General features: G+C 33.9%; 3 protein-coding genes and 1 non-coding gene across 11 annotated transcripts; 1 reads left to right on the top strand and 3 right to left on the bottom strand.

Annotated features, from left to right (window-relative positions):
- Window positions 1-857: 857 nt before the first annotated feature.
- Window positions 858-6,518, bottom strand: LOC130995229 (uncharacterized). Of its 2 annotated transcripts, XM_057920422.1 has the most exons (5): window positions 5,955-6,518; window positions 5,550-5,817; window positions 3,686-3,781; window positions 1,192-1,259; window positions 858-1,085 (listed from the first exon to the last, which is right to left on the bottom strand). In XM_057920422.1, exons 1-5 carry the CDS (start codon window positions 6,299-6,301, stop codon window positions 968-970), a joined length of 897 nt encoding a protein of 298 aa, XP_057776405.1. In that variant the 5' UTR covers window positions 6,302-6,518; the 3' UTR covers window positions 858-967. The 2 variants fall into 2 exon arrangements, with proteins under 2 accessions (XP_057776405.1, XP_057776407.1); XM_057920424.1 differs by lacking the exon at window positions 3,686-3,781 and having other exon boundaries at window positions 5,955-6,449.
- A 140-nt stretch (window positions 6,519-6,658) lies between these two features.
- Window positions 6,659-6,740, bottom strand: TRNAS-GCU (transfer RNA serine (anticodon GCU)). The gene has a single exon. It is a non-coding gene; the product is annotated as a tRNA-Ser (tRNA).
- Window positions 6,729-10,947, top strand: LOC130995230 (G-protein coupled receptor 1). Its single transcript, XM_057920425.1, has 9 exons — window positions 6,729-7,121; window positions 7,665-7,696; window positions 7,806-7,975; window positions 8,092-8,198; window positions 8,886-8,987; window positions 9,114-9,173; window positions 9,939-10,082; window positions 10,178-10,248; window positions 10,549-10,947. Exons 1-9 carry the CDS (start codon window positions 6,939-6,941, stop codon window positions 10,649-10,651), a joined length of 972 nt encoding a protein of 323 aa, XP_057776408.1. The 5' UTR covers window positions 6,729-6,938; the 3' UTR covers window positions 10,652-10,947.
- A 1,101-nt stretch (window positions 10,948-12,048) lies between these two features.
- LOC130995231 (uncharacterized) lies at window positions 12,049-13,280 on the bottom strand. Of its 7 annotated transcripts, none has more exons than XM_057920432.1 (2): window positions 12,854-13,280; window positions 12,049-12,627 (listed from the first exon to the last, which is right to left on the bottom strand). In XM_057920432.1, the coding sequence occupies exon 2, from the start codon at window positions 12,617-12,619 to the stop codon at window positions 12,215-12,217; it is 405 nt and encodes a 134-aa protein (XP_057776415.1). In that variant the 5' UTR covers window positions 12,620-12,627; window positions 12,854-13,280; the 3' UTR covers window positions 12,049-12,214. The 7 variants fall into 7 exon arrangements, with proteins under 7 accessions (XP_057776415.1, XP_057776414.1, XP_057776411.1 ...); XM_057920431.1 differs by having other exon boundaries at window positions 12,049-12,632; window positions 12,854-13,242; XM_057920428.1 differs by having other exon boundaries at window positions 12,049-12,658; window positions 12,854-13,242.
- Window positions 13,281-24,939: the final 11,659 nt, after the last annotated feature.

Below are 24,939 nucleotides of genomic sequence, written 5' to 3' on the forward strand. Positions count from 1 at the left end.
CGCGACAGACATGAATGATCAAGCTTGAGTAGTTTAAATTTTAAAAAAATTCTTTCGTTCATTTTTACTAAAACGACTCAAGTGTTGCTCAAAATTAAATTTGTAGTAATCACAAAAATAAGTTCCATTTTGTTTGATATACTCTCTCCATCCCAGGAAGCATGACCTAGTTCTTTTCGGCACAAGAATTAAAAAATTGGTATTTTATGTGTTAAGTGTGGTAGGTGAAAAAGTGAATAAGTGAATAAAAGGGTAATTTTTTCTCATTTTTAGAAACAGGTCAAGCTTCTTGAGACAAACCAAAAAAAAAAAAACTGTGTCATGCTTCGTGGCACGAAGGGAGTATTTATCAAATCGCTAAAAATAAATTATTAAGATTTGAGGCACTCTTCTGTGCAATCGATTGCACCGTATAACTGATTTATGAATGATACTATTTTAACATACAAATGACATTTGAAGATGATCTTCAAGTGTCATTTATATGTTGAAGTAGTGTCATTCGAAAATGTTCAAATGTCATTTTCTGAATGAAGTAGTATCATTCTGGAAACCAGTTGCACAGTGCAACCGATTGCATAAGAGTATCTGTGTTAAGACTTTCACATAAAAAATGTGTTTTGTTTGATTACTTTTGTCGCGTATTGAGAATATAAAATTTATTAATCATATATAAATAGCCTAAAAAATTATATATACTTGCACCATTTTTTACATATATTTACTCAAAGGAGCTTGGCTAATTTTTGTAGTTTGTCCTAAAATAGTAATGCAATTTTTCTTTTTTGGGAGTTGGGGAGGTAAGGGGATTAATTAACAATATTCATACGCTAGTCCTAATAAAACACAATATAGAATTTATAAAAAAAAACACTATATAGAATTTATCGGTATTTCATCACAAATCAAATATTGTGAAGCCAGTAGTAGTTTGGTTCTAATTAACTGAAAATATATATTAAAGAAATCATGAGAGGCCATGTAAGAAATTATTAACAATGTTGTTGAACTGCCCTGAATCTTCAAGTTGGGGAACGTGTGATGTGTTCTTTATCACTTGTAATCTCGCATTTTCACCAAGCAATCTGCATATTTACAACCAAATATTTTATATCTTGCAAATATAATTAAGCACAATTAATTTGAGTAAATTTTGAATTATTCTCAAATTAATAATCTTGATTGGCTTACTTCTCGAGTTCAACCGCTTTCTCTAGTAAAAATATCTTGTCATGCTCTCCCCACACAATCAACACTTTCTGTGCATTTCCAACAAACAAGCTAATCAGCAACTTGTATAAAACATAAACAATAATTAATAAAATCTTTAATGATCGATTAGTGGCTAATACTTTAATCATAAAATATTCTTTTCTACGCCTAAAGAAATACGTATGTAGCTGCTACTCGACTGTGATTTTTGAGCTAAACCCTATTCACGATTTCATATTTTCATCTGTGTACAAAAAAATGGTTATATTATGAACGAGACATATTTTAATAAAATAATTGATAGTATTGTAAGTAAAGCAAGGATCTCACTACAAGAAAACTGGTCGAACACCGACGGATATCACCGACGGACTATTTTCCGTCGGTAAATACCGACGGATCACCGACGGACCGTCATCCGGCAACATCGCCGGAGCCGGCATCTATTTCCGATGAAAATACCGACGGACTACCGACGGAATCGCTACCGACGGACAATATCCGTCGGTAAATTCGATATTTTCGATTTTAATAATTATTTTTATTTTTTACCGACGGAATACCGACGGAAAATCTACCGACGGATTAAACTCCGTCGGAAAATTGGGTAATTTTGAATTTAATAATTATTTTTATATTTTACCGACGGATTACCGACGGAATATTCCGTCGGTAATTTCAATAAATATTATTATTTTATTTTTTTTTATTTTTTTTATTTTTTTATTTTTTTATATTTTAAATTATTTTTAAAATTAGTACCGACGGATAAAGTCCGTCGGTAAATTATTTTTTTATTATTTTATTATTTTTACTTTTTATTATTTATTTTTTTATTTTTTAATTTTTTTATTTTAAATTATTTTTAATTAATTTTCTATATTATTATTATTTTTAAATTATTGCAAATATTTTAAAATTGATACTAATTTTTAGCAATAATATTTTCTCCTTTTAATAAACGATAATATTAATTTTTTTTATTATCTTAAATTCGATCATATATTTACCGTTATTTTTTCGCCGGCACCACAAGTCTTAGATATCATCTCGACATATTCTAATGTTATGAATAAATGATATTGTATATTGAAATAGAGTTTAAATGAATTAATAGGTGCTAGTTATATCAATAATACGCGTGTTCTCTACTGGCGACCACTTGAAAGAAACTTGAAGGTTAAGCGTGCTTGACTCAGAGCACTAGTAAGATGGGTGACCCACTGGGAAATTGGCCAAATCATATGCAATTAAATTCAAAATACATTAGAAATACGAAATACTTGTAGAATACGAAGATAGGTTGATTAAAAAAAAAAAAAAAAAAAAAAAAAAAAACGAAAATTAATAATTAAAAATAATAATTAATTTACCGACGGAAAATTCCGTCGGTAATCCGTCGGTAAACGCGCCACCTACCACGGCCAACGCCGGCGTCGGAGACTTACCGACGGCGATGTCCGTCGGTAATCCGTCGGTACCCACCGACGGACAGAAAAAATCCGTCGGTAAATCATTTACCGACGAGCGTTTCAACGACGGGTGAAATCCGTCGGTAATCCGTCGGTATCTCCATTTACCGACGGAATTTTGATGCTTACCGACGGAATATTCCGTCGGTGTTCGGCCAGATTCTGGTTGTGTCTCAATATCAATGTAATTTTGAATTAAGTGATTATAAAGTGTAATAAGGGTCTCATTAATACAAAATTTTGTAAATAATGGAGAATTGGAGGTTAGTAAAATATATGATGAATTGTGTGGACTCTACTTCTACAAATGAACATGACAAACTTTATGTAGACGAGCCGAAAAGGAAATTATGAGACCTTTACTTCATTAATATTTTATTAAAATTTGTGTCGTTCATAATATGCTAATTTTTTGTGGACAAATGAAGTATTATATTATGAAAGTGATTTAAATTTAAATGAAAACTTTTTATTCTCAAAATTGTGAGAATTTTGAACTGAATTTGTAACGGAACTGCATCAAGATTCAAGAGTATAAAAATTGCATTAAACTTTACAACAAACAAATATCGCAAAGTGCTTGTAGATTTGATGCAGTTACGTACTTATAAACTCAGCGCAATTTTATTATCCAATGCAGTTTTTACAATTCTAATGATAAAAAGTGTTTTTTTTCAACTTAATCCAATTTTATATTGGTTGGCCTATTATATCATGCATATACAAAGTTATACTTAATTCGTCCCCCATATTTATGCACACCTTTCATTTTTGGTACGTCTCTCAAATTTATGCAAAATCTACTTTTGAACATTAATTCACGTGCGTATAATTTTCACAATTTCGCCTTTTCAATTTACATTATTTATCCACAGTCTATTTAACAATACTCTTAATATGAAATATTTTCTTCACTATTAATACTTTAAATAAATTTTTATTAAAATTTGTGTCAAAAGTATTTATGCATATTTATGAGAGACGAAAAAAATAGTATATACCTGAGAGAGGGGGCAAATGGTTCCAGTATCATCCTGTCCAAGGGTTAATCCTTTCAAGAGTTCCAGCTTCTCCTTCCTATTATCGCTATACAATTTCTGGTCCCATTTCCAAATATTAATTTATTATTAAAAACATTTCTGTATGAAAAGTGGTTCAAATAAATTCAAACCCCGATTGTATATTATAGATTAATTTATTATGAATTATTATGAGATAAGGTTCAAACAAAATTCAAACCCCGATGGTACATTATAAATTTATTATGAAGTGCTCCATTATGTGTTAATCTGTAAAAGAAATATTATGAATTCCAAAAAAAAAAAAAAGTTTATCTTCAAGGTTTGAACTTTGAGGCATGAATTTATTCATTAAAGTGATGAATATTCCCTCTGTTTTTTTTAAGTGTCCTATTATGATAAATTTATTATTTATTTTTAAGTGCCCTATTTCAAAATTTAATAATAAAAAAATAACAAAGTTCCTACTTTACCCTTTTTCTTTAATATCACAAGTTAACAATTATTTTTGTGCATTAATAATTATATGGGTACAAATGTAATATTCAACTTTTTTGGTATACGTTCTTTTTTTCCATGGGACACTTCCTCCGTTTCATTAAAGTATATTTATTTTCTTTTTGGTCTATCTCATAATATACAATTTATTTTTGAACATACCACTAATCCCTTATTTTTTTAACTTTACTATAACATAAGTGAGCCCCTTTATCCACTCACGACACAATGAACTAACACCTATTAAAATTTGTGCCAAACAACCTAAACATAATGTAGTAGTAATTCCTAATTTTGCATGGGTTTTATCTCTTATTACGTGTGATCTTCGTATACAAAAGTTTTCCATCTAATACTAGTAATGGATGATGAAGATCAGTACGAGATTATATTTAAATTAAAATCTAAATATCAGGGTTTTTGTAGTTGCTAACAAATGACTAGCTGCTTCTTGCTCGGACGAAGTCAAATCAGATCACCTAATTAAAAGACTAATTTGGAAAAGTAGTTGAATAGACAATAAAAATTAGTGCTGTGTTGCATTAATTGGAGCAAGTATTAATTTCCAACTACAACCTAGCTACTCACTTACTTAAGCAACAATAAACATATGAGTATACAGCAACTCGTACCAAGATTATAACTCACTAAATAAAATAAAATCGAATTAAAACTCACACAGTTAGCAATTTTATAATCAGTTAATTTCTCTTAGGTAAAAGGTTATCTAGTTCCGTGCATATTGTTAATATGACCATTCATTTTAATTCGAAGTGTGTAATTATTATATTCGAGTTTATTGCAGTTTTAATCCTGTGTATAAATTTCAGATAAAAAAGGAATTATTTCTTTGTATACTCTCTCTTTATCAAGTGTCCTACTGTTTTTTTTTTGTTCTCTAAATAAGTGTTCCATTTCAAAATTTGAGAGTATAATTATGACATTCTTCTATTTTATTTTTATTTACTAATTTTCAGAATATGATAATTAATTGTATATAAGCGTTTATCATGATAATTATTAAGATTACAAATATAAATTTCCTTATATCATTTGTACACTAGGTGAGAAAGCAAACAAATTTATCTATTCAATCATGACATTTCATTTCTTCTTTTAATTGATCATATGAAATTCTTAAAATTCAAATAATTACAATTCCATTATTAGAATATTTTATTGAATATTATTTTAGAAGGTGAAATAGCAACATGCATAATGCGACGAAAAATAATTCATGAAGAACTAAGGATAATTTAATAATTTTATACATCATCTTAAATATTTTGCTAGCAAATTTTAGATTTCAATATTGAATTTCAGATTAATAAGTTAGATATTTACTCACGTCAATGAAATCGTTGAGGATGAAATCCGGCATAAGCAGTCGCCGGAAAACGGACAAACCGAACAATTTCCGCAGCTGCGAGGCGGAGCTGGGCAGCAACAAATCCTCAACCTTCTCCAGTTTCGCTCTCTTCAGCAGCTCCACATGATCCCTCCGCCGCATGTTCGCCGCGGAGCTAGCGATCACCACCTTCTCCACCCTCTCCGGCCACATCGCCGCCATTCGGTACGCAACCAGTCCGCCGTAGCTCGTGCCGACTACGGAATACCTGCGCGAATTCAAGCCTCAAAATTCACGCATAATAATCTAACCGCAGATCAAATTCAGAATTTATAATAGGAGAATCCAATTAGATTAATTTCTCGCGATGATATCGGAGAATTAGGGCTTATAACTAGCTCGTACCTGCTAATCCCGAGCTTCTCCATGAGTTTAGCAACGGAAGCCGCCTGAAAAATCTCGGACCTGTCGGCGGATTCGGTGGAGGAGCCGCCGAAAAAGAGTAGATCGGGCACGTAGACGCTGAATTGGCGGGAGAAGAAGGAGATCTGAGGTCGCCATTGCCAGACGCCGTGAGGTCCGAAGCCGTGGATCAGGACCAGCGGAGGTTTGGTGGAGGCGGCGGGGCCCCAAAAGCTGATGGTGGTGGCGCTGTCTATGTCTACGCTTTGAGAGGAGAGGCCGGCGGCGGCGAGACAGCGGCGGAGGAAGCTGCCGTAGATTGAGACGAAGCTGAGACAGAAGGCAGCCATGCTGTTTAAATGCGGGTGATAGTATCAGCTGAAGGAAATCCAGCGTTTGTATTATTGTATCATGGCGGTTGCTATTGCCAGAGCAAGATTCGTAGTTCCACTCCTTTACCCTTTACAAATTACAAGTTTTTTTTCTTTAATTATTTTTCCTTTAATTATGTCTATCTAAAAGTTGGTTAACAAAAATTTAGCATATACATTTCATGCAATATGTTTTATATAGTCCCCCTAGAATTTAATGTTTATAGGTGAAAGTAGAAAATGAACGGCTAATGCCATGAAATTTGACACATTTTTCAAAAAGATTGTCATCTAAAATATTTAAAATAAAAATAAAAATTTATTAAAATAAATATTCGTCGCCTGAGAGATTCGAACTCTCGCGGGGAAACCCCATGTACTTAGCAGGCACACGCCTTAACCACTCGGCCAAAGCGACTTGTTGATGTTTCACACACTATTATTTGAATTATTCTATATTTTTTATTTTTGGGAAAAATTGATTCCTCCTTTTCTGTTAGCTTACTGGAGAAGTATGTCACGAAAAATGAAAACTGTCGAGAAAGCAGATTGTGGAATGCTGGAGGTTTTCCGATTGAGATCTTAGATTTTTCTCTGAGATCGAGCGATTGATGCAATGGCGACGGTGCAGGTTGTTTCGGGGAGCTTAACCGCCTCGGACCGGGGTATTTTGCAGGCAATCAACAGCGGCGCCTCCAGCCTCTCGCTCGTCGGTTCCGGCTTCATAGTCCTTTGCTACTTACTCTTCAAGGAGCTCCGCAAGTTTTCCTTTAAGCTCGTCTTCTTCCTCGCTCTCTCTGTAAGTGTTCCCGCGCATTTCGTTGTGTGTGATCTACTATTATCTGTTCTTCCCCAAAAATTAGGTTGTGTTACGCTTTTGCTAGTTTCGGTTACATTACTTGCTGAAAGTAGCACGAAGAAAATCGATTTAGCTGATTTGTATTATTTTTAGCTTGATGCAAGGATTTTTTCTGTTATTGTGGAATATGATATGTTCTGAACATTGTTTATTGAGCTTGGAGTATACTATTTAGTGACTTAAGGAAAATGATGTATTTCAGGCATTTGCTTGAAATTTCGGGTTGAAGTAGCTTTTTTTTACTGCATGTTCTTCTACAGCTGCAAAACTAAAATGGAAATTTGTTTAGGACCTAGGGGGTGAATGTGCATCTGTTATGATTAATGTTCTAATTGATGGTATTTGCTATAAAATTCACATTACCATGCTGTTGGAAATTGATGGGCACTACATTTGTGGACTTACAGTTTTCTTGTTTCTTCTCCTTGATCTTCTTGTGCGTATGATGTAGAATGCCAAGTTAATTTTTAATTTCTGGTGCAGGACATGTTCTGCAGTTTCTTCAGCATCATAGGGTAATGACTTGTCTCATTTTCTTCTGGCAGTCAAATTCTGCTATCCTTCATCTTTAAAAGGATGAAGATTGTCTCATTTTTGTTGTTAAAATGAATGTGTTGTATGCAGAGATCCTTCCAAAGGATACTTTTGTTATGCCCAAGGCTACACTACACATTTTTTTTGTGTTGCTTCTTTCCTCTGGACTACTACAATTGCTTTCACTCTGCACCGAACAGTTGTTCGACATAAAACTGATGTGGAGGATTTAGAGCCGATGTTTCATTTGTATGTCTGGGGTATGTTTTATATGTAACAGTGTTCTAGTCTATTTCTCATATACTACTTTTTCTGGAGGATTCTATGCTTTTGTATCTTTGTGTTGGGCTAATTGGTGCCTAAATGAATGTCCCAGGAACTTCTGTTGTTATGACAGTAATTCGCTCTATTGGAAATAACCATCATGCTCATATAAGCCGTGTTGGCACGTGGTGTTGGGCACAATCAGGGATCACAGGACAGGCAAGTATAAGAGGCTTTATCCCCGATATCATTGTTAATTTGATTTCTACTGGTTTTGGTTGGTATGCTATATTTCCATACATTTATTGGATTTGCTTTCTTATTTTGTTTGTTTTATGATACATCTGGAATATGCTTATAACAATAATAGAAAAACGTGATACGAAATAGTAAGCATTTTACTTGATGAATAATGTTTTTATTAGAAATATGAGTGAATTAAAATTAGTTTACTTCAACCTCAATCCTCCATTCATTTTTCACGTTTACCATGCAATGCAGGATTTACTTTGCGTTTATAGGATCTTGACAAGTTTTCCAGTTGCACTGATTAAAACTGGGTTTTTCCTGGCTGATATCTACTGTGCAATTGGCTATGCCTTGAAATTGTTAATATCAATGTGTGCTGGAAATTCTGTTGCTTTTTCAATAGATCTTATCTAAACTTTTTGCTGGATGATGAAACCCAAATATAGTGCTGGTGTATGCCTGTGATAACATTATGTGAATCATCATGAAATGTGTCAATAAATGTATAAAAATCTTGTAGCTAAGAATCTGTTTTCTGATCTCACAGTCAATTTTGTTTATAAAAATTCTGTTACAAAATGTGACTGGTTTTTAAATGACAGTATTTTATATTTTTAGCTCACATGATCATCTCTAACTCTTATTTTATGCCTGCAGGTGGTTCATTTTGTAACATTTTATGCACCCCTATGGGGTGCGATTCTTTTCAACGGCTTCACCTATTTTCAAGTGATACGCATGTTAAACAATGCCACTCGTGTATGTAGTAACCTGGATCTCTCTTTTCTCATGCTTTATCTCTATGCTTGTGGGATTATGACTGAGGCTTACATGTTCGCTGTTCGGCTGAATAAACCGACATTGATGCTACGACTGTTTTTCCAGATGGCAGTGGGAATGTCAGAGCGTGGTGGGTATCAATCAGATGCACGGCCAGATATGAAGGTAAATTCGTTTCCATGAGCTTATTGGTGGTGCTCTGGACTTGAGAAACTAGGAACAAGCTAGTGTAAAAACATGCTCATTGCCTAGTTATCAAGTACTCCCTCCGTCCACGAAAGAACTTCCTATTTTTCTATTTCGGGACGTCCACGAAAGAACTTCCTACTTTTTCCTATTTTGGGACAATACCCCACCAAAGACAATTTCCACCACTCAAATAACATTAATTAAAACAACACAATAAATTATTAATACTTTTTCACAATTCCCAATACACTTTACAACCTTTTCTCCACTCTCAATACACTATACAACATTTTATTAAAACTCGTGCCACTCCCTCCTAGGAAGTTCTTTCATGGACGGAGGGAGTATATTGTTTACATGGATGTATACCGATTTCAGTATTGTACATGATGCACAATATGTAGAATACATAATATTCTTAATATCCCATAGCTTTGAGCACCGGATCTTAGAAAACATATTTTTATGTGTCTTTACTTCAAAGCATCATTTTTTGTTCGTTCTTGATGTTGTCTTGAAAGTATACTATTCATGGAAAATATGCTGTCTATTATTATCTATGATTTCCAGATACAATAGCCACTCCAAGTGAATTTGTTATTATGTCATACTTATTCTAATATGATTGCTACTTCTAACTATTGAAAGCAGCTATATACCATCTTGCTGAATGTACATTTAGAGAAAAAACTAATTCTGGAGTGCACAGCGTTCTCATTTTCCCCTTCCGTTCCTTGACAGGCCTTGAATCGATGGGGCTACTATCCAGTTATTCTAATTGGATCGTGGTTCTTCGGTACGATTAACCGTATACACGACTTCATTGAACCAGGTCATAAGATCTTTTGGCTTTCTGTTCTTGATGTTGGTATGGCTGCACTTATGGTAAGTCTCTGATACTTATAAAACTCTTCAATGAGAGTCTACTTTCTTCTTCTTCTTCTTCTATTGAATTGTCTCTTTCCGATACTTGTATTAAGGGCCTCTTCAACTCGATAGCATATGGTCTCAACTCTTCAGTGCGCAGGGCCATTTATGAAAGATTCGATCTGTAAGTCATAACTGTCAAGTTCTTTCAGTTAACCACCTACACTGCATCTTTTGCTATATCTAGTGTCCCAAACATTCCATCTTTTTGACCTAGGCCGGAAAGATGTGAAAGTAAAAATGGAAAAACAATGAAATCCTTAACTCACCTGGATAAATATAGCTCATTAGATATTTGTCTTCCCTAAAAATGTGTGTCTGTGTGTGTTTTCGTACGGTGTTGCCATAAATTTTGCCATGCTTCAGTGCTTTACATTGTAATCTTATTCAATAGTTGTGGTTCCTGCAATCTTCATTTTTCCAGGTTACCCGACAGGTTTAGAAGATTGCTTCCTCGGAGCTTGAGGCCGAGAGGCCAGCAGCAGGATAGTGAATTAGTTGCACTGAAAAACGAGGGCCAGCAATAGCAGTTTAGTTCTAGTTCTTGACCACCACTGCGTGCACATATTTGAATTAGAGATTCTATTCTTTTGCAGAAGATGATTGACCAGGAAAGATAGAGGTCTCGTGTCTGCCTTCCGTATGAAGGGGATTTCTGGCTTTCTGCACGATTGAGCTCTCGCAGGTGAACTAATTCGACGCCCACACTTCTTGATTCCAACTGCTTCCCAACTGCATGTATAACTAGTGATAATTGTACCAACTCATATTTCTGAAACCATTGCTACTGATTTTCTTATGTGATCAAGAATCATGTTTTTTACTTGAGTTGTAGTTTGTTTGAAGCATTAGTTTATATCTTCTTTAATAAGTAATTAAGATGCTTAAATTTTGTCTGTTTATATCTCTATTTAATATTGTGTTTCAATCTCGTATTTTACTGCAGTATTGCCGACCACATGAAAATATAAAATTGATATTCAAAAGGGAATTAACAATTGAGTTTGGCACATTGGAGGCATTAGATGTTTTGCTTTCCATACTCATGGTGATGTTTTAAAGTTCAACTTATTTCATTATATTCCTTTTTCATTATTTAGCTCAAGTTATGCCAAAAACATTGGGGTCGTGTTTTTTTGTTTTTTTTTTTGTATATTTCTTATAAAATAATCTCCAGCCATGTAATTTAAATCAGATGCAGACAGAAAAGTAACAGGTTTTTCAGCCTTGGCACCATGTTGCATCGATATCGATATACTGTTAGATTCCCTATTTACTATTTCCATCTGTACTTGCTATTTAATAATCCCAACATCATAACGTTTTATTATAATAGATTCAATTATTTTGAGTAAATAGATTAAGATACTTATTTTTGAGGGGAAAAATTGTGGGAAAGTTGTGTGATCCACACCAATTAAGCATTTTAAATACATTTTTTCACTGAAAATGGAAAACGAGCCCATTCTAGTGGGATGGGGGGAGTATTATTTTTGGACTCTTGGATTAATATCTCCCAAGATATATACTATGCTCCATTAATTTTGTCAGAACATAAATCCATGAAAGCAAAAACATAAACTGCTTTACACAACTTGGCTGAAATTATGTTATGCCAGAAAACATTGATATTTTGTGTTTCTGTTTTTCATACTCCACTTAATAAAGATATAAACAGAAAACAATCCTTGAAATTTTTGAGATTGTTTAATAGAGAAAAGGCATGGTCCTAGGTTGTCTTAATCTCGAGCTCAACCCCACACATCATGAAACAAGATATTTGCACAGAACCATCTTTTTCCAGTTGAAGATGGCTCTTCACCTGCAAAATCTTTCCTAATTCACTCTAATCACAGATTAAAATGCTGCAAACTAAACACATTATTAGTAAGAGATGAGTTCATTCTTGAGCACAAGACATTAATTTTAGTCAAGACACAAATTTCTTGAATCAAATGGAACAGAAACATTCTTCAACCAACTAAAAACAACAAAAAAATAAGGAGAAATCCTAACACAGACATCTCCCAATTCAAGAAAAGAAACAATCAATCACCACCTTGAAACACTCTCACTCTCACTCTCAAGAGTCAAGAGTGATCAAGAGCAGAGAAGCAGGCCTCGGGCCGGATCAAAGCCCGGTTCTTGACCGGGCTGGACCGGGGCGAATCCAAGGTCTTGAGCATGAGCTGCTTGACAGCAGAGATGAGCTCATCATCACTTGGAGGGCTGAGATTCTTGAATTTCCTGCAGAAACTCATGTGCTGATTGAGAGCTTCTTCCTTCCCAATCCTCTTCTCCGACCTCACCGCCTCATCCTTCACCGCCTCCGAGCACAGCCCGCAAATCCAACGCCCCGAATATCGTTCACGAACACGCTTTATGTACTCCTCCGTGCACTCCTCTGTGAGGCCGCAGCACTCGCATTTTGCAAATGCGAGATCAGTTGCTTTCAACACACTTGTTGCTTGTTTTGGCTTTGAAGGATTCTCCATTGCAAAAACTAAGCTTCGTGGTCGAGAAAAAACTAACGGCTTCAAACAAACATTTGTGTAGATATACCACTGAATTAATGCTCAACGGAAACTGGGAATTTTTCAAAATTTTATCTTTTTTGTTTTTTTGAAAATTCAAAGTGGTGAAAACAATAAATGGAGGTTTGGAACTTTGAAGAATGGAAAAGAACATAATTATATTATTTGCAGAGGGATTTATAGAGCTTTACCTGCCTTGTATTTATGGTGGCTGATGAATCTGGTTGAATCTTGAATTCTTGGATATTCCACTTTCTTGAATGATTCTTGATCTTTTTTCTTTTTTTTTTTTTGGTTTTTTTTTTTTTTTATCTCTCCTTTTCCCACTCACTCTCTTCTACTACAATCAGACGCTTGAATATCACATACATTTCAGGGAGCCCTTTTTGGCTCTTGTTTTAGTTAGCTGATGAGAATTTGATTTTCTGGGTAGAAAATTGAAGGAAGATAGGGTTTTTTCATGAACTTCCTTTCACAATTTCTGCTGCCATGTGAGAGGTGTGTGTGTGTGTGTGTGAAAATTGTAGTTATGTAGCAGTAGTATATGAAAGGTTGGGAAAGATTTTGTGGAGTCTTTTTGGTCAGTGTGAAATGTTTCAACGTGATTTAATTTGGACAGAAGCTGCCATCATCAATGATTGGATTAATCAGCACAGTGAAAATCTACTTTATGGTCGTGTGTTTTTTTACTGCTGTCAGAAAAGGGCCTCGATCTGCTGCAGCGCCACCACCTGCTCCCTATCTCGAGGTTGGATCTTGATTCCATGTGTTTCAAATCTCCACTGCCATTATTCCAGATTTCATCCATGTTATTTATGGTTTTTGGTCGAGTGGTCTTCAATAAAGATCTAGTAATAGAAATCTTGCTAAAAACTTGTACTTCCTTCAAATCTTGCTAAAAACTTATATTTTCTCCGTTTCACTTCACTTGACCTAGTTTATTTTTTGAATCATTCCATCTGATTTAGCCTTCTTTTTTTAATAATAAATTTTTTACTATAATAAATGTGAATTTACATAATTTACATTACAATCTTACTCTTCTTAATTATCTTATCGAAAAAAACTACGTCAAATGAAGTGGGATGGAGGGAGTTTATCATGGATTCATCATAAAGTTCAATAAATTTTTTGTGAAAATTATAAATTGAAAAAAGTACTATTTTCAGCTAATAATACAACTTCTTAAGAGAGACTGACACGGATTTTAAGACGAAAATGTACTGAGTATATTAAAAATGGTGAAAGTGTATTGTAATTAGTATTGAGAATAATGAAAATGTGAAAAATAAGGGTAAATGAGGTATTATAAATGGTCGCTATAGTCCAAAAATAGGATAAGAAGTTTTTTTGTGAACGTCCCAAAAGGAAAAAGTAATAAATTTTATCAGAGTATAATTTATGAAATTTGAATATTAAATCAGGAATTTATTCAACAAAATCATAAATTCACTGTATTTTTTTTACTATTTAAGAATTGAAAATAGCACTTGTTTTATATACCTTAACTCATTTGAATCACTCCATCATTATCAATTGAGTTAAGATTTAAGAATTATATTTGAAAATCTTTATAATAAAAAAATAGAATAGTGTTTATAAAAAAATAGAATAGTGAATATAATTGCTTTTTTTTAGATGGTGAATATAATTGAAATTAATATACACAATCGAATACATTATACATGACAGCACAATGAATCAAATTCAATTTTTAAACAAATATATTTTTTACATTTTAAACCAAATATTTACATAAAATATATCAAATTAAAGCTTTTATCACGATCTTCAATTTGATATGCATATTAAATATTTTATAATTAATTGAATTTCACAATTTTGGAAAGAAATAAAATGAAACGAATAAGAAGTTAAATAAAAAGAAAAAAATATAAAATTTTCAAATAAACCTTCAATTTTAGTATAACTACAAAATTGTCACTTAATTTTTAAATTGATTTGAAATTAATTTTAAATTAAAAATTACTCTTTTAATATATTATAGATTTTAGATTATAAATTTGGATGTAGGCAGGCATCGATGAATGTTGACCAAATATAATTTGTTGATGTCATTGTACAAATGAGAATTAATATGATAATTGATGAAACATAGACCGATAAAAGTCAATCATTACTTTTTTACGATAATTGTTATTTTTACTTACGAGAAGTTGTACTTTTAGTTTTTTTGTTATTTGATCAAGTATCGTAAGAAAATATAACCATTGATATGAAAAAAATGTAATTTTCTTACGAAAATAGAAATAGTTGTATATAAAAAGAATTACTCCCTCCGTCCCTAAAATAACTTCCTCTTTTTCCATTTTGGGACGTCCCCCAAATAACTTCCTCTCTCTTTCTTTCCATTTTTGGAAACCTACCCCACCACTAACAATACTTTATTTATTCTTACTTTTCACTTTTCACCACTCTCAATACTAATTATAACACTTTTCACAACTTCCAATAATAATTATATCACTTTTTCTCCACTATCAATACACTTTACAACTTTTTATTAAAACCCGTGCCGTCCCCAAAGAGGAAGCCATTTCAGGGACGGAGGGAGTATATAAAAAAAATGCAGGAAAAAACTACTCCCTCCGTCCCACGAATCTTGACACGTTTTCCTTTTTGGGTCGTCCCACGAATCTTGACACGTTTCCTTTTTTGGTAATAATTATTACCTTCTCTCTCCTACTTTATCACATTTATTATATTCTCTCTCCTACTTTATCACTTTTATTACCTTCTATCTCATACTTTATCAATTTTATACTTTATTAATTACACACTTAAAACACTAATCTATAACTCCTTAATTCCCGTGCCGAACTCAAACGTGTCAAGATTCGCGGGACGGAGGGAGTAAAAAAGAAGGAAAAAAAATGCCATAAGAAAAAGAAGAAGAAAAAAAAGAAGTGTAATGTTCTTACAAAAGTAGAAATAAATGTAAAAAAATAAAACAAATAAAATGTAACAAAAAATAAAACGCCTTCGTTTTTTAGTTATTGGTCAATTAGTTAATATCGGGAGTAAAAAGGATTTGGCCTTCTTTCTTGGTGTCTGGATTTGTGTGATTTGGAGCATCTGGAAGAATCGAAATAACGGTATTTTCAATCAAGGGAGTTGGAACAAGGAAAGAATGATAGCAGAGATTAAGTCGAGATTATGGGGATGGCGTCTGGCTTCAGGTCAGCCCACGCAGGAGCAAGATTTTAGAAGTTGGTTCTTAGCAGCAAGAGGTGTAGATTAATCTGCAAGTTTGGCTTTCTTTTACTTATTTTGGTCTCTCTTCCTCTCATTCCCAGTTTTTGAAATTTTGTAGCTGGATCTTGGTCCCATGTTTCTTTTCCAGGTACTACTGGTACCAGGTTTAATATACTCCCTCCGTCCCAGAAATAATGGCCTATTTCTTTTGGGCACGGAGATTAAGAAGTGTTGAATTAAGAGGTAAAGTGATGGCCCACATATTTAATCCTCAAAATTAGGCAACTGCATTCTTAATTCTGAAAATTAAACCAGTAACTACAGCAACAACAACAAAAAATTAGACAAGCAAAAATAGATCACCAACAACAGAGCTTTTGTCGAAGAATTAGACCAGCAACAAAGCTTTTCCAGATCGAAGCCGGAGCATTTCCAAATCGAAGAATTCCCTCAAATAAACCAAAGCATTGTCCAGATCGAAAAATTCCCACCCAAACCGAAGCATTCCCTCACCCTTGCCTAATCTTCCCTTTGCCTAATTTCCCCACCCAAAATTTTTTCAGAGGATCCCACCTAAAAAAAAAACTCATGAGAAGAAAGTTGAGTCTACGAATTAGCAAGTTTTACACAAAAATTACAAATTTATGTGATTGTAAGTCGATGGCGTCGTTGGCGTGGTCTCTTCCTGATCATCAAACACCTCATCCTCTCACAATTTCCTATTCGCGAAGATGGTAAGTGGGGCCTACTCCACGGCCATGGCCACCCACCTGACCGACATCTCCTTCTTCCACCTCTACAAACCCTAGTCCCCAAATTGCCTCAAGCAGAATCGATCTCCGATTTTCCGAGAACAGTGGAGGAGCGACGAGGTTAGTGGTGGAAGAGCGGCAATTCCGCCCTCCATCGTCGAGAAACAGTGGAGGAGCGGGCTCCTCGAGGCCGCCCTCCGTCGCCGGGAAACAGTGGAGGAGCGGCGAGGCCGCCCTCCGTCGTCGAGAAACAATGGAGGAGTGGCGAGGCCACCCTCCGTCGCCGGGAAACAGTAAGGAACGGCGAGGTTGGTGGAGACAGCTGTTGAGGATGGTGGAGGGAGAATGGTTGGGAGGTGGAGGAGATAAGTGAAAAATTAAGTGGGGAGAGAAGATTAGGGTTTTGATGGGTCAATTAAAAATTTTAATTAAATGTTAATTATAGCTCAAAAAGGAAATATGCCATTATATATGGGACAGCCCAAAAAGGAAAACAGACCATTATTCTTGGGACGGAGGGAGTAATTTTTTTTATCAAAAAAAAAATAGTTAATATTGTAAGAAAAAATAACCATTGATATTAAGAAATGTAATATTACTTTTCAATATTGCGCTCAGCCCACCCAGCCCGTGCCCAACCCGCCTAGCCCGCATCCAGCCCAACCCTGGCCCGACCCGTCTTCTCCATACATGTAAGTATACGGGAGACCAACCTATAAGTATATATCAATTTGGCCGATGAAATAAAAATTCTAAATCAATTCTAAAGACTAAATAACCTACCACATGAATAATTCATCCTTATATATAAAAAATAATTACCAAAAATAGTATTTTCTTCGTTCTCAAACATCTTCTTAAGGGAGGATGACACGAGTTTTAATAAAAGTAAGTTGTGTATTTGATGAGTGGAGAATGTGTCCCACAAAAAAGTGAAAGTTGTAATAGTGAGTGCAATTATTTCCAAAAGTAAGTTAGGAAGATGTTTTGAGGACGGATCAAAATGTAAAGAGATGAAGATGTTTGAGGGACGAAGAGAGTTAAAACTAAAAACATATATACCTTCTTTTTATAATGCCCTTAAATTAACGTTTAAATTCATAAAATCCATGTTACAGATTTAAATCCACAAAACTCTTAGGGAGCATTTACTTCGAAGATTAACCTTGATAGATAAAAATAGTAAGGATAATCCCTTATTTACTTTGTTGGATTGAAACTTTGGAATATCCCAAAGCCCTCGATTATTTTTATCATTGAGCTAATTTTATTAAACTATTATCCCATTAAAAGGGTGAGATTGGAGCAATCATACTCTCGAGGATAAAAATAATCAATCATGCAAAGTAAGCGCCCTCTTAAAAAATTATATGCTAGTATTTTTTTAAAAAAAAATCGACCCTTTTAATGACTCCTTCCCGGCCATCATCTCTCCCCCTCTCTTCTTCTCGCCACAACGCCGCCCCCTAAACGCCCAAAACCCCTTCAACTCTCTCCATCTCATGTCGATCAAAGCGACGGCGCCGCCAACACCACAACAAAAAAAAATATCGGACACCGACGGAATTACCGACGGAAAATAATTCGTTGGTAATCACCAACGGAACAACGGCAGAATTCCGACGAAGATGTTTTCAAAATTTTACCGACGGATTAGCGACAGAATTATTAGTGACGGAAAATAATCCGTCGTTAAATATTATTTATTATTTTTGATTTATTTTTTATTTATTTTTTTGCAATTACCAACGGAATAGCGACGAAATTATTAGCGATAGAAAATGTTCCGTCGTTAAATATTATTTATCATTTTTGATTTATTTTTTAATTCTTTTTTTAAATTTACCGACGGAATAGCGACGGACTTAATAGCAATGGAATATATTCCGTCGTTAAATATTATTTATTTTTTATTTTTATTTTTTTATTTTTTTTTATTTTGTAATTAATTATCCGTCGGTAAATATTATTAATTTTATTTGTTATTTTTATTTTTTCTAAAAAATTATTTTTATTATTTTTTAACTAATATTCTAATTTATTCTTATTTTTAAATTAGTGAGAATATTTTAAATTTATTATTATTTTCAACAATAATATATATATTTTTAATTAATTATAATATTAATATTTTTTATTATTTTAAATTCAATCGTATATTTACCGTCATTCTTTCGTTGTCATAGATATGACTTCAGCATATTCTAAGGTTATGAATAAATGATATTGTATATTGAAATATTGATAATATATATATATATATATATATATTTATTATTTTTTCGTAAAAAAAATAGCGACGGAATTCATTTCCGTTGCTAATACCGACGGTCATTTCCGTCACTGATTTCAGACGATGCCGGCATCGTCGTATGCTTACCTACGGACGGTCCGTCGGTAATTAGCGACGAAAATGAATTCCGTTGGTAATTTTTTTACTGACCACTTTTACAGCGACACGAGGCGGCCGCTGTTGATCCGTAGGTATATCGATTTACCGACGGAATTTCGCACTTTACCGACGGAAAATTTCGTCGGTAATCGGCCAGATTCTTGTAGTGCACATCAAGATAGAAATCCACCCCAGCCATCGCGTCGCCGCATCTCAAACACGACATCTTAATCCCACAAAAGAGATTGATAATTTTAGGTCAAGAAGGAGACTTTAATCCGAATAGGAGTAGGAATTATGTTAGTGGAAACTGGCGTTGATATTAATATAGTGTTTAATGTATATGGGTTTAGATACCTTCCCCTGTTGTGGTATTAATTATGTGAGTCGCTCATGATCATTTAGATTAGTACTTTAATTAGTTATTTCACATTTTTTACGTGTAATTTGTCCGTTGATGACATCAGCCGAATTCGTTATATCGAAATTCTCCGCTAATATTTGTCCTTTTTTAGTGAGGTTGATAATTTTCACGGTTGCAATCTAAAATCTAAGTTAATTTCTTTAGCACCTTATTCATGTTCATCAACGCTAAGAAAGAGCATGTTTAGATTTTCTTATTGTCTTCGTTGTTGACTCGTTTGCTAATATCTTCTTTTGCTATCAAAGGATTAATCGATAATTACTCATTTGTCAAATTCACTTATGCAGAATTCTTTAAGCTCTTCAAGTAAAATAATTAATATAGTAATTATTTATATTAATGGGCTTTCAGGCCCAAAAATAGCTTTTTCACCAATAAATTTTCTTTTTCATTGGTCATACAAAACTATCCACGACGCTTAATGTCTTAATGATGCATTATTAACTAATAAAAGTATAATTAAATTGAAAAAATAATTATATGGTCTAATCAGACATGATAAATTTTAGTTAATAATTAAAATATTAAATTAGAGTATATAAATCTGAAATTGAAAAGAAAAACTAAGAAAATTGAATGTAAGACATCAATTGTAGTACACTTGATTCAAATCAAGTGAATACGACCGTAATGTAATTTGTTGATGACATTTTTAGTTGACGCATGACATAATTACGTGTACTTGCTTGAAATACAGCAAAAAGTTAAAAACAAATCATAATCATAAGTGTAGAAAAATAAATGAAATAGAAGTGTGCACTTTGATTAAATAGCTCATCATAATGAATGCCGATCTTTAATTTTTGTCGTCTTATTATAATAATTAATAGGGGTAATTGGTGTATAAATACATAAATTTTACTCATTTTTTGGTATTTAATATGAACTTTAAATCCTAATTATAAATGCATGAACTTTACTTTCTTTTGGTATTTAACATGAACTTTAAAATATAGTTATAAATACACAAACTTTAAATTTATTAAATTTTTGACTCGTTTTTCATTTTTTCCCAAATTAAAGCTGACTTGGAATGCCTGAATTTTGACATGGACAATTTCTCGCTATAAAAATTAGTCTTCACCGTTCAATTTTTGATCCATTTTTTATATTCCGGATTTCTGAAATTGGCTTCTAAACGATGAAATTGGCTTTTTGAAATCCCCAAATCTTAAAGACGAAATTTGCTTTCTGAATTTGTGAAATTTGTAGACAAATTTTATCGTTCACTCTCATATTTTAGTTTTGGGTTATTTTCCTTTAATAAAAAATGACGACGCCGTATCTCAGCGCCAAATTTTCCACATTAAGATTCAAGCTTTCCAAGTTAGCTTTAATTTGAGAAAAATGAAAAATGTGTCAAAAATTGAATAAATTTAAAGTTCATGTATTTATAACTATGTTTTAAAGTTTATGTTAAATACCAAAAATGAGTAAAATTAATGTATTTATAACTAAAATTTAAAGTTCATGTTAAATACCAAAAAGTGAATAAAGTTCATGTATATTCATACACCAATTACCCTTATAATAATGATAATTAATTATTGACACAACACGAAATTGATCAGTTTATTTGGGTAACATATTTTATAAGAAAAAATTATTTCCCCCCTTCCGTGTAAACACGATTATTTAATTACAATTAAGAACCATTTTACCCCTCCCCTCTAAGCACGATTATTTCGGATAGAATTTAGTGTTTTATAATTTTATGTATGCCGTGTTTTACTATTATAATAATTATCTTAATATAATATTTTTATGAAAATAAAAAATATTATAGTATAAAACTACGAATTATACTTAACTTTTATATAAATAAATTTAAAAGTTAGAAAAATTATGTACCAAATAAATTACTCCCTCCGTCCCATTATTTATGGGACAACACTGTTGGGCACGGAGATTAAGAAGAGTAGAATGAAGGAAATTGTTATTGTTAATTAACACACACACATGCACTTACACACTCTCACGCACACTCTCTCTCTCTCGGCCTCTCTCTCGCCGGACCGGTACACGGCAGCGGGGCCGCCGGCGAGCGCCGCCTCGTCGGCCCCTCTCCATCCCCCTCGTCGGCCCCTCTCCGGCCACTGTCCAAATCGACAAGCAAAATTCCAACAACCAAATTTTCAGAATTTCAGAGAACCAAATCAACAACCATTTCCATAAATTCCAAGAACCAAATCGACAAGCAAGATTCCAAATCAACAATTAAAATCAACAACCAAGATCGAAATTAAAAGTTCAAACAAGATCGAAATTAAAAATTTCCAGAATCAAATCAACACAATAATTTTGAAGAGAGAAGGCGTGGTGCGCAGATCGACGCGGGTGGACGGCGGACGTGGACGACGCGAGTAAATCCCCCAAATCGTTGGAAGCACGACGGCGGTGGAAGGACGATGGCAGTGGGAGATGGTGGAGCCCCAAATCGGAGCCCTAAATCCCCAAACTCACCGCCGACTTCCCTTCGTCCCCAAATCCACGAGGCTTCTTCTCCGCGAGGCCGACCATGTCGACGACGATGGAGGCGGCGCTGGAGGAAAGCGGCGTGTTGGAGGAGGGCGGCGCGCTGGAGGAAGGAGTGAGGCCAAAGGTGTCGGCTACTGGTAGCAGCGAGCAAGCTTCTTCTTGTCGGCGACGCCCCCTCCTTCGCAAGCTTGAAGCTTTCTCGGCCGCCGGTCATTTCTTCGCCGCGGGCTTCTTCTCCGGAGGCGGCGGCGTGAAGCTGGCGAAAGATGAGAGACGAAGAGAGAGAGCGTAAGATGAGAGACGAAGAGAGAGAGAGCTAAAATTGAAATTAGTATAATTAGGGAGAAATGTAATTAGGCAGTAATTAGCGAATATTTTATTACTTAAATGACCCCTGATTTTTTCCAAAAAAGGAAATGTGTCATGTAGGTTGGGACAACCCAAAAAGGAATACGTGTCATGAATAATGGGACGGGGGGAGTATTAACTAATAAAAGGTGAGATTAAAAATAAAAAACAATTATATATTCTAATTGGTGAAATAATCCTAGCTTAATATTATGCTAAAACATTATATAAAAATGAAATTGAAGAAAAAAAAAATGATAAATTTTTTTTTTAAAAAAATGTAAAATGGGAGTCATGGGACATCGAATCTCTCAAGTGAACCCTAGGGTAAATGTAATTCATTGATGGCTTTTTTAGTTGACGGATGACATAATTACGTGTACTTGAAATAGCGCAATATATAAGTGTTAGAAAAATAAATTGCTGTGTTGACTAGCATTCAAATCTACTGGAGTCTTGTATTTCTACTACCTCGAAAGGTAGTGAAGACCATTCAAGCAGCTTGCATGCAGATCTTTTTTGTGGTCTGGAAGAGCTTTCATTACTAAAAGAAATCTAGTTTCATGGGAACAACTGTGTTATCCCAAGGAGGCTGGTGGATGGAATATTATCAACTTGGAGCTCTGGAACAAAGCTGCAATATGTAAGCAACTTTGGAATGTTTTGAAAAAGAAAGATAAGATTTGGGTAAGATGGATACATGGATATTATATGAAACAGCAGGATTGGAAAACTATGCCGATTCCATCTCAAGCGGCTTGGGTGGTGAAGAAAATTTTGGGAGCCAGAGAATATATGGCTACACTTCCTGACGGTGATACTCTGATGGAGCAAGACAATTTTTCCATCAAAAAACTCTATATAGCATTGAGAGGCACTCCGGAGAAAAGGAACTGGCATCATATGATCAGTAAAAGCATAGCTGCGCTAAAGTGTCTCTTCATCTTATGGTTAGCTATTATGAAGAGGATGACAACATGTGATCGACTGCAGAAATTTGGTATTCAATGTGACCAAGCTTGTTGTGTTCACAAGGGAATGAATCACTTAATCACTTATTTTTCTTGTGTCCCTATTATGCCAATGTGTGGGATAAGCTTGCTATGTGGTGTGGTGTTCAAAGGAAAGCTGGAGCTTGGGATGATGAAGTGGAGTATTTAGAAAGACAAGGAGCTTCGAAGACGGGGAAGCAGCTTATGTATAGACTTTTGGTGGCAACAATTGTCTATCACATATGGAGATAAAGGAATGAACGAAGATTTAACAGCAAGGCTTCCCATGAAGACAGTGTAGTTAGACAATGTCAATTGATGATGGTGGTGAGAGGAAAATGTTTGTGAACTAAGGCGTTTATTCTATGTTTTCTTGTTGTAAGTGGTGGTTTGACATGCTTTTGGTAAATAAAAAAAATACTATTTTCCAAAAAAAAAAACTAGGTACTCCAAAATGAATCTCGTTCTTAATTTTTGCCATCTTATTATAGTGAACACGAAAATGATACTTCATCCGTCACCGGAATATTTTAAGGAAAAGATAACACAAATTTTAATAAAAGTTAATTGTATGTTTGATAAATGGAGAAATAGTTTCACAATTTTTTTTTTAAAAAAAAGTAATGATAAAAAAGCTCTGATAGAAAAAGTGATAATAATGACTAGTGGAGCAATTAAAATGAAAAATAGACGGGTCAATTAATGATAATGTGTGTAAATATGTGAAAATTGTAAAAGTAATAGTTAATGAAATTATTTTCTAAAAATAAATAAGGAAGACGTTTTAGAGACATAACAGGAAATAAAATAAAAAAAGTTATTTCAAGGATGGAGGGACTAGGGAGTATCAATAATTCAATATCAATTTATTTGATGAGCATATTGTATAAGCTTTATCTTATTTGTGCCTTAATATCGTGATAAAGAAATATGAAAATTTTCATATCTGTGTGGAATAAATCCAATAAATTAGGACTTATGTCAAAATTAATTAAAATAACTTTAATAAAGCATGAGTCGAGTGTCCAATACTTTTAAGCTCGACAACTCATAACAAGATACATGCATTTGCCACACATCTCCCATATTTTATTTGATAATTCTTACGAGCAAAACAGCCACCTCGATTCTAACATACAAATTAAATATCGATCTTTCACTCTTAAGTTCTTAACACTGAAAATGAATATTTTCTGTTTTAAAGAAAATAAATTTTTTATTAAGAAACAATACAAATGTATTCGAAGAAGGAATAGTACCAGTCATAAACGATATCAGATTTAATCTGCATTTGATATGCTTTTGAAATGGGACCCGATTCATTAAAATTTATCATAATTCACTACAAAAATATACTCTGTTTCGTTAACCAAATTCAGTCGTTTTATTGAAGCATTAAATCATGCTTACTTTTAACAATTCAATAGTTGGAAACATTTTATCATGAAAAAAATATTGGTAGTAGGAGTTTTTGTTGTAGCGTAGTCGACGCTGCAGAGGATTAGAAGCTGTCAGTGTCAGTGCCAGCTGTGATTGGGCCCACGGGCCAGAACCGAAAAACCAAACCAAGGATGCCCACATGCTTTCAACGTGTGGTGCCACAAGGCCCACAACTGCCAAAGAGTGCCACTCTCTGCTAATTGGGTTGTACCTTGCTATTTAAAGAACACATTAGCGTA

Source organism: Salvia miltiorrhiza, chromosome 7, assembly GCF_028751815.1.
Source record: "Salvia miltiorrhiza cultivar Shanhuang (shh) chromosome 7, IMPLAD_Smil_shh, whole genome shotgun sequence".
NCBI lineage: Eukaryota > Viridiplantae > Streptophyta > Magnoliopsida > Lamiales > Lamiaceae > Salvia > Salvia miltiorrhiza.

Coding starts and splice junctions, on each gene's coding strand:
- LOC130995229 (XM_057920422.1), bottom strand. CDS start 6,301: ATGGCTGCCTTCTGTCTCAGCTTCGTCTCAATCTACGGCAGCTTCCTC. Junction 5,818..5,954: donor GAGAAGCTCGGGATTAGCAG/GTACGAGCTAGT, acceptor GAATTCGCGCAG/GTATTCCGTAGTCGGCACGA. Junction 3,782..5,549: donor TCCTCAACGATTTCATTGAC/GTGAGTAAATAT, acceptor AAATGGGACCAG/AAATTGTATAGCGATAATAG.
- LOC130995230 (XM_057920425.1), top strand. CDS start 6,939: ATGGCGACGGTGCAGGTTGTTTCGGGGAGCTTAACCGCCTCGGACCGG. Junction 9,174..9,938: donor ATGCACGGCCAGATATGAAG/GTAAATTCGTTT, acceptor GTTCCTTGACAG/GCCTTGAATCGATGGGGCTA. Junction 10,249..10,548: donor ATTTATGAAAGATTCGATCT/GTAAGTCATAAC, acceptor TCATTTTTCCAG/GTTACCCGACAGGTTTAGAA.
- LOC130995231 (XM_057920432.1), bottom strand. CDS start 12,619: ATGGAGAATCCTTCAAAGCCAAAACAAGCAACAAGTGTGTTGAAAGCA.